Source organism: Atta cephalotes (assembly GCF_000143395.1).
Source record: "Atta cephalotes unplaced genomic scaffold scaffold00005, whole genome shotgun sequence".
Taxonomy (NCBI): Eukaryota; Metazoa; Arthropoda; class Insecta; order Hymenoptera; family Formicidae; genus Atta; species Atta cephalotes.
The window spans coordinates 2,789,957-2,800,369 of record NW_012130069.1 but is presented as its reverse complement, the minus strand read 5'-3'; the positions used below and the strand labels follow the sequence as shown (position 1 = coordinate 2,800,369).

The window sequence follows — 10,413 nt, the reverse complement described above, 5'->3', positions numbered from 1 at the left end:
TATATATATATATATATATATATATATATATATATATAAAATATTTTACATAACATTAATCGTAAACTGCAAACATTGGTAAGTAATAATCGATCGAGAAACGTCCATCGTAAATAAAGAAAAAGGTTATATTCGATCAAAACGGGTGAAGTTTGAAGTTTAATAATTAAGATCTACACCTTTTGCGAATTCGCATGTCACGCAAAAAGTATCCCTGCACTCTTTCGCTCTTATTCTTCTAAAAAAAATATATAAACGTACTTGACATGTGAAACATCGTGTCTTTTAAATCATTGACATATAATACTGGACGGAGCATTAGTATCAAAATCATCTTGTCAGATCTAAAAAGAGATAGAGCAATATTTGAGTAGTAGTGAATCAAGGGTCCTGAGGTATTAAGTACTTAGATACATCCGTGCTCAGAGTGTTACTTTTGCATAAAATAAAAACGTAAAAACTATATTTTAAGTTTTATTTTGTATTTAATATATATAATTAATAACATTTAGAATTATCATCTACGTTAATACCAATCAATATTTCTGTGAGGACTTCTAACTTTAAAGAATACAGTATTGTCCTCCCTCTCCTGAAACATAATTCGATTAATAAGACAAGAGTAGAAAGAGAATTCTGTGCCCAAATGTTTACCTTACTCTTTCTAAATCTCTTTCAAGATGAAAGAGATTTCGTCGTATGCTCTATCCAATACTATATGTCGATGGTATAAATATGTATAATAATATATGTGTATAATAATATATGTGTCTTTATAAAGATATATACACAAAATAGTTAATGTGATTAAAATGATTTTTTGGATTTTTTGGAATATAGCTCTAAATGAAATGACAAAGAAAAATGTTAAAATCGCTGAAGCACATGAATGGTAGCACAATCAAAATCTGATTCTCAAACTGTAATTTATCAAGGATAAAGGGTAGAACTATCTTCATAAATAGTGCAACCGGGGAAACGCTATTAGCGCTTCTGTCATTCTATCTTTATTGTTTATTAAACATAAAAAAAGAATAGAATGAACACAAATAACGCTAATAGCATCTCCCTAAAGGCACCTATAATCTCTCAAACAAGATACTGATGCAATCGATATTAACTCACTTATGACGGGCTCAGTTAATCATCCATTCAATACAAATTTAAAAAGTAAATAGAGCCAATTCTTGAAATTGTATAATTCATTCCTATATCTTTCTGATTTCAATATTTCTATTTATAATATTTTCCATATTTCAAAATATTCTAATTTTTATCGCAACTTAATTAATTTATCCCGTTAATCAATATAACAAAAAATACAGTTAAGATATAATATCAAATTCAAAAAATCTGTTAAAATCAAAAATTCTTAATGAACTTCCATAATTTTATGTGATTCCATAACTTTATATGATTCCATAATTTTATATAATGATCTCTCACAAATATCGGATAATAAAAACTCTCGACAACTAATTACATCGATTGAATATACGTCCCTCTCAGAGTATCTTTACCAACTCACCAAACTCTTCTGAAAATCGGCGCAAGCGCTTTGTCATATTTCGACACGATGAGTTCAATGAATAATTTTTCCGTAACAGTGCATTGCACACTTTCGTGTCAGTAATCGTGTCAAATTTTAATGTATCTTAAAGCGACATATCGAAAAAATATAACAATCATAGCTTACAATTTAGTCAATGGTCTCTCAAACTAATCGATACATGGCCACAAATAAATACGTCCAGTGTGGAAAATCTTTATATTATAATAAATTTTCATTTGTTCGAGCATAGCAACATTCATCACTGTGTTTATATACTTGTATGTGTGTTGAAAAAGATATCAAGCAATATCAAGCAAAAACTGCGTTTTTGCGCCATTGCTTTACAGAATTATGGGTTAGATAAATAGAGTGCTGTTCAAATGCAAAAGTGACATCCACAAATTAATACGTACATGCATTGGAGTCTCATACAAAGAATAGACAAACGTGAAGTGATGCTGTGAGTTAAGTACGGTCGATTCGTTATGATTTGTGCAATATCATGTATGTATGGTGATACATTCCTATTTAGAATAATGGTTGACCAAAACCACATCCTATCATTGTCGGCAACGAAACTTTTAAGATGTATCCGATGACGTGTCCGAATTACAACAAAATCATCGATATATAAATCAATCTTGTGAAATTGCATTGTATAGTTTCTGTCAATATTTATAGTGAGTTCATTTACTGCCAGTGTTGGCAGTCTGTCTTTTGCGATTTATACCAATAGATAATTGAACGTGTTTACGCTACATGAACTATCGAAAACCATCATAAGAGAAATGATACAGCTGAACGAAAACTGGCTACTCGTTGAACATCATCTGAAAATATTGTTGGTATGTATTTCATACATAAATATTCGTTAAAAAAATACACATCTTCTAAATCTTTATGAAAATCTCATAATCAATTATTTAAATGAATTTATATATATAAGTAATAATATAAATAATAATACAGTAAAAAAAAATACTTTGCGAGAGAGGTGAAGACTCAGCTATTCTTATGTATTTTGTGTATTCTTATGTATTTTGTGCTGAATACGAATCTCATATCAAATTAGGATTGTCCAGAATAAATTTTCAATATAGAGCAAAAAAATGACCCATTTTTTAGCTATTTAAAATACATAAAAATAGCAGAGTCTCCATCCCAGCACAGGATACTTTTTTGTGGGTCTGTATAATTAATAATTTAAAGATAGACATTCTTTTCAAAATTAAGTTAAATTCATTTTTGTTTTCTAAATTACTAAAAGAGAAAAATTGAATTGAGATAGTAAAGAGTATCAATTCAAAATGTGATAACTTATTTAAAAAAAAATTTCACTGTGGTATATTCATACATTTCAGTTTCATATCATGATTAGAAAATATTATGTATAATACTTAATAAAAATATCTCTTCTACAATTAACATCCACAATAATTATGTACTTATTTGGGTATCACACTATTACGATACACTAGAGATGTAAGAAATTAATACTTCTATTACATATGTAAATATAATTTATTCATGAGAAATTAAACTGTTCTATTCTATTAGAATATTCTATTAGAACTGTTCTATTCTATTAGAAAATATGTATAAGATATATAATACATGATATGTAATAAAGATAAATCTAATATTTTAATTTTATTATAGTAAAAGACATTATATGTTTATGTTAAAACAATTATTGTTAAAACTTGTCCTGAATTGTTAACATATTCAATTTTTAACATATTAATTTAACATAAAATGATTGTGTTATAGCATGAATTGTGTTGTTTGAATATTGTATAAAATATTAATATTTAACATTTTTTAGTATTAAAAAAACAATTTATGAATAAGTGAAAAAATAACAATACATTTTTAAAATGTAAATTTTAAAATGTAAGATAAATGTCTAAAATGAGAGTTACTAAATGAGTTAATTACAAATATTAATTTTACTCAAGAAATATGCTTTTACAATTTGCTTTTAAACTGTATCGAAGTGTTTTATTTCTTGCGTTAATTTTTTAGATAATATTTGCATTGCTTTCTATAACATATTCCATGTTGTGTTATGTTCATATAAAAATTTTAATGGACATGTGTGTTGAATTTAACTGTGTAGAGTTAGGAACTTGATACAGAAAAAATAATTCTAACATTTTAAAACACTTTGCACAGTGAGGAATTGTCACAAAACATGTAAGAAATGTTGAGAATTAAAATGTATTGATATTAGGGAAATTATTGGATTTTAACATTTATTATTATAATTTAGTCATTATTTTTAAAAAGTCTAAAATATAATGCTATTACATTAATAGAGAAAAATGTTAAAATAGAATTACCTCATTTTTAAAAAATTTGAATATTTCTGTATTTTTCTAAACATTATGTAATCTAAAGTATTAAATTGTTTTCATCACTCATAGAAAATTTTAATTTCATATGAATTTATTAGTGCAAATATGTGCGGGAATATATGACTGACTAATATAATCTATATCACAAAACTGCACATGTGATCGCGTTTTGATTATTGCTCGATTATTGCTTAAATTAATTAAAATCACCACAGGAAAGATATTCCATTTACCTGACCCAACTTTTAATAATGTAAATAATACAGATTCTTCGAAATTCATCGTTTTATTAATAAAAAGTTACTAATGAATAAAATATAAAATAAATTGCATCTCGGATCTCTAGTATTTCGTGCGAATGTCCTTTGAACTATCGAATCTTTTGGTATATATATATATATATATATATATCTGGAAACATTGGTAGTATCTTGTCGCTAAGCTACGCGTAGCGACACTGCAGTGGCTACTTTACACGAGCGGCGAGTTGCGCCAGATCGAGATTATTGGATCTTAGTATACATATATATATATATATATATATATATTAACAAGGGAATCACACGAAGTGATAAATTTTGATTTTAATGAAATTTTGTACACACACATATATACAATAGATTACATCAAAAGACAAATTTAGAAAATATCCGTTGCTGCGGAAAAACGGTTTGAAATGGTGAAATCATCTCTCATGTATAAAGCGATTTTCAATTCTTCCGTTATATCTGGAAAACTATTCGAGATATCAAAAAATGTTTTATACTAAAGTTTTATAACAAAATCTCTATATTCATTTACGTCAATAATACTTTTAATTACAATTAACAGAAACAATTCCTTTTAATGAAAAAAAATCTTTTTTATTTTCTTTTAAATATTGAATTATTGTAGATGAACAGAAATAATTTTATTGTAAAAGTGTTGTATAAAGTTTTGATAACACAAATAGTTTTTAAGATCATAGATACAATGAAAAAAAAGCTAAAACTCGCATTATTTATATAAGGATTGATTTCACTCTTTCAAATCGCTTTTCCATCGCAACTAATATTTTCTAAATTCATCTTTTTGTGTACATACGATGTTATTCCATATATATGTGCCAAACATTTAATGATCAGATACACAAACTTTCGAAGCAGTTGCAGTATCTAGTTGTACATTAAACTCATTCGAAAATGGCATAGGCGTTACTTCATAACGCTAGCACAATAAAATGTCCATTCATGACAATGCACTACATGACTTCGTGGAGTGATCATGCTGAACCATAAGTGTGCAGGAAGCGTTGAATTTAAAAAGCAGGACGCAATCGAAGACATTGCTTTTCTCCAAATTGTTGTAATTAAATATATATTAATTATCTCCATGCGAAAGATGGAAACAAATTTGCAAAATTAAACATTTGGTATATTTTCAAATATTTCATTATATAAATATGTTTGAATTTTATAATACACGTGAAAAATATTATACGCAAAGTGATTTGCCAAAATATAAATTTAATTGGATATTATTGTATTTAAAATTGTATTAAAATTATAAATAATATTAATATTTAATATTAGCGCATATTATAACATTTTTGTAACATACACTAATAATATATTTATTATTCATAATTTTTAAACAATTTTAAATGTCATCTCTGTTTTTTACAAATGGATGTTGAATTTTTCTTTTCGAAGTACGGATTGTCTGCTGAGAGTTCTGCGAAACGCTCTCTCACTCTAAATCAAATTAATATATATAGTATACATCAATAACTCTGTAAGTCCTTTTTGTTGTTCTGTTGAATAATTTAATTATTAGTCAATCACTTACTTAGATTAAATTTTTTAAATCCTTTTCACTATATTAAATTATTCATCTCACTTAATTTTTATTCGACTTAATTTTGACTCGATTATAGTTCATATAATTAAAATTGCGCAATCCTGAGACTTAAGTTATTCCATCCATTTGCCAAATGCTCTTCCCTAGAGATTTTTTAATATAAAATAAAGAAAACTCTTAATGTCACTTCCACGAATCCTTACACAACACGCGATGTTTTCTCAGACATCGGATAATAAAAACCATCGATGAACCACACATTACATTCACATATACCTCTCTCAGTGCACTTTTATTAAATCGTTCACCAAACTCTTCTAAAGATCGGCGCAAGCGCTTCATCATATTCTGGAACGATGAGTTGTCCATCCGTGACAGTGCACCATATGCTTTCGTGCAGCAATCATGTCAAATTTCAAATGCGCGCCAGAGAGCGACAGATCAAAAAAACATAACGATTATAGTTTACAATTTAATCGATGGTTTCTCAAACCAATTGGTGCATGGCCACAAACAGATGAGTCGAGTCTAGTGTGGAAAATCTTGGTATTATTACAAATTCTTATTTGTTCGAGCATAGTAGCATCCAACATGATACCGTGTTTATTATATGTGTTATTTGAGAAAGACAACATCAAACTAAAACTAAGTGCAACTGGACCATTACTTCATAGAATTATGGGCTCGGTACATTATTGGGTGCTGCTTAAGCGCAGTGGTGATATTAGCAATTTAATACGACACATGGAAACAGATTGGTGTCTCATACAGAAGTTCGATGATCGTGAAATAATGCTGCAACAAGCTAAGTTCGGTCGTTTCATTGCCATAATTTGTGGAATAATCATGCATGGAGGAACGATCCTGTTCAGCTTGGCAAGGGCAATGAAAACTGTAACCATTGTCGTCGACAATGAGACTTTTACGACGCATCCGATGACGTGTCCGATTTACAACAAGATTATCGATACGAGATTTAGCCCTGTAAATGAAATCGCGTTGATTCTGCAAAATCTAGCAATGTTAATAGTGAGTTCCTCTACTGTCGGTGCTTGCAGTCTAGCTGCTGTCTTCGCAATACATGCTTGTGGTCAATTGAATGTGTTGTACGAGTGGCTACATGAATTAGTTAAAAACCAGGAAAAGAGAAATGATAAAGCTAAACGAAAACTGGCTACTATCGTAGAACATCATCTGAGAATATTGAGGTATTTCATAAGCAGGCATTTAAAAAATGCATATTATATAGTGTACATAAATTATATTAAATTTCTATAATCACAAATTAATAATTAACTATTTATGAATAGATATTGCATTAAAATCATGTTTTTTTTATAGATTACTAAAAGATCTGTTGTCAATTGTGTTTATAAAAGCATAATTTCAGTGTGTCGATGACTTATTTATTTAAAAAAACTTACTGTGTTACGTACATTTACACGTTTCAGTTTTATATCACAAGTAGAAAGTATTATGCATAAAGTTTCTCTTGTGGAATTAACGGGATGCACGATGGCCATGTGCTTGCTTGGATATTATACAATTATGGTACGCTAGAAATGTAAAAAAATCTTATTAAACCCATCAAATATATTCTTGTGAATATGATTTTTTCACAAAAAAGCAGACATCGCAATCCTATTGCAAAATATGTATAAAACCGATAAATCATATGACAAAGATGAGTCCATATTTTAATTTTTACATAGTAAAAGATATTTTTTATATACTAAAACCGGTCATTTTTAAAGCTATTGTGCTGAATGTTTGATATATTCATATGTTTAATAATAATTAATATAACGGTGTTTGAATGTTTTGGGTTATTTGATATTCAACATTTCTAATTATTAAAGAGACATAATTTACCAGTAGAAAAACATATAACATAAAACTAATAAAAATAATGTTTTTAAAGTATAAATTCTAAGATAAATAAATAAATACTAATATTATATACATATATTATATATACATATATTATAAATATTAATATATAAATATTAATATATTATATAAATATTAATATAAATTAATATAATATAATATAATATTAATATAAATATTAATATATTATAAATATTAATTTTAAAATATAATCTCACAATATAATACTTTCATAACATTTCTCTAAATGTTTTACTTATGTTAATTTCTTATATTAATATTTGCATTACTTTTTAACATCACTTTGTGTTACAATTACACAAAAGTGTTCAAATTTATCGTTAGACACGTGAAATGATAAAAAATTATTTAATGAAAATCAGTTGGGGCTCAAAAACGGCTTTATTAACCATTCCTCTTTAACATAAATTTTTTAACTGCGTAGGCATGGGAAACACTTGATACAGCAAAAATAACATCTTATTTTATTGTATATTTATCGATGGGTTTCAATATTTTTATATTTTGCTACATCGGAGGAATTGTCACTGAACAGGTAATACATCGAGGATTGAGGGAAATAAACTATAAACTATAAAAATAAAAATTCATATTTTAACATTTGTTTAACATATTAGTTAATATTTTAAGAAAAGAATAAAATGCAATACTTCCATATTAATAAAAAATTATTATTAAATTACAATTTTTTTAATGAAATTGTCTCATTTTTAAGAAACTTGAATATTTCTATTTTCTTTAATATTACGTTAATCCAAATTATTTTTACTCACATAAAATTTTGTATCAAATTAGTGCAAACTTGTCGGAGAAATGGCATATATGACTGATTGGTATAATCTCCATTACACAACTGCACGTAGTCTCATTTTGATTATTGCCCGATCAAATGACGTAATTAAGATCACCGCAGGAAAATTATTCCATTTATCTATCGCAACTTTTGGTGATGTAAGTAATGCACATATATATTCTTCCATTATTAAAAAATTATTAAATTATGTCTTTTTTGTACTTTATTTATAACAAAATAATCATCTCGCAAGAATTACATTGCTTAATTAAATTATTCATTATATGGAAACATTCATACGTTAAATTTAAAATTTTAATAAATTCATATCTAAATTAATAAGAACTTGTAGAGAATACGATATACATTATTTTTTCTTTCTATTGAAATAAATATATTGTTATTCCAGGTAATTAAAACTTCCATGGCGTATTTAAATTTTTTGCGAACAATGACATAAAAAATGATTATGTGTGAAATATAAGTTAAAATATATATACAAATATTATATATATTTTATACAGAACAAATTATTGTATTCTGAAAATAAGATAAACCCCTATTGCACAAATTTGAAATTAAAAATAAATGATCCTAAAAACATTAGATTAACAAAGATTTTCAGGAAACGTTTATGATCGTATCCAGCATAAAAATTTAAAAAAAAAAAATTTCGATTTTGGCTGGGTTTATACTTATAACCGATTGCTAATGTAAAATAATTATTTCTTCATGTTATTCATGTACACATACTCATTATATTTTATCCAATACGTTACAATTATATAACGCGCAAAACAAAGAAATATTATAAAATGCTAGATGTTCCATAAACTGTATAAGGCATTCTATGCAACAAAGATTAATAAAATCAATAATTATATCAAAATCAACTCATTAATATATTTCAAAAGATACATATTATATTATATTTTATATGTTTTCTGAAACAGAACAAATTACTGAAAATAAGATTAATCCTTTAAATATTATACTTATTATAATAAGTCAAACTAAATTTCCAAACTGTTCAAATTGTTTGAACTACAAAATTTGTAATACTAATCCTTCGCAATTCCATAATTAATAAAAGTTCGAAGTTTTTTTATGTTCAATTTTGAACTTCCTAGTATCATATGTAAGTGCCAACTGACAATCGATGATTAATAAATAATTTTAATAATTTCATGATTGTACATACAATCACAACTCGGTGTATACTTTAAATCAAGATTTTATAAATATAATTAATTATGTCAGAATAGCATTGAATGACATTATTGAAAAATTTATGCACAACATATATATATATATATATATATATATATATATATATATATATTTCTCACTTTTATGTATAATATAATATAATACATATAATATAATATATATAATATAATACATATAATATAATATTTTTTACATTTTAAGATATATTCTAATTTTTATCATCATTCAATTAATTTATCATATTAATCTCAATACAAGAAAAATATTAAAACACATTATCAAAACGGAAAAAACTAAATCATTTCCAACCTCTCACAAATCTATACTTTACACTCTTTATGCCACGCGATGATCTTTCAGATATCTGACAATAGAAACTGTAAACGAACAATTATATTGATTGAATATACACTCCTATCAGAATAACTTTATAATGTTAGACTGATCATTAAACTCTGTTGAAGATTGTGTAGAAACAAGTATGTTATTGTTCTAAGTAATTAAGACTTCCATAGCTTACTTAAATCTCTTGCGAACAATGACTATGTAAAAAATGATTGTGTGAAACATAAGTAAGAAATATGAAGGATATATATATATATATATATATATATATATATATATATATATATATATATAATATACTATATATAATATATAATAAAGTAAATAAATTAAAAATAAACGTAACGTACGTTATTAGTTAACTAAACTAAACTAACGTAAATTAA

The 10,413-nt window shown here is 26.0% G+C and overlaps 1 protein-coding gene across 1 annotated transcript; it reads left to right on the top strand.

The window, feature by feature from the left end:
* Positions 1-6,153: 6,153 nt before the first annotated feature.
* LOC105626545 (odorant receptor 22c-like) lies at positions 6,154-8,912 on the top strand. The gene is made up of 5 exons (XM_012207842.1): positions 6,154-6,956; positions 7,200-7,299; positions 8,084-8,194; positions 8,455-8,610; positions 8,862-8,912. Exons 1-5 carry the CDS (start codon positions 6,154-6,156, stop codon positions 8,910-8,912), a joined length of 1,221 nt encoding a protein of 406 aa, XP_012063232.1.
* The last annotated feature ends 1,501 nt before the right edge of the window (positions 8,913-10,413 follow it).

Bases quoted from the DNA above. Each gene is read 5' to 3' on its own strand.
- LOC105626545 (XM_012207842.1), top strand. From the start codon at position 6,154: ATGTCAAATTTCAAATGCGCGCCAGAGAGCGACAGATCAAAAAAACAT. The intron at 7,300-8,083 runs GTACGCTAGAAA...TTAACTGCGTAG, and splicing joins TTGGATATTATACAATTATG to GCATGGGAAACACTTGATAC. The intron at 8,611-8,861 runs GTAAGTAATGCA...TTGTTATTCCAG, and splicing joins CTATCGCAACTTTTGGTGAT to GTAATTAAAACTTCCATGGC.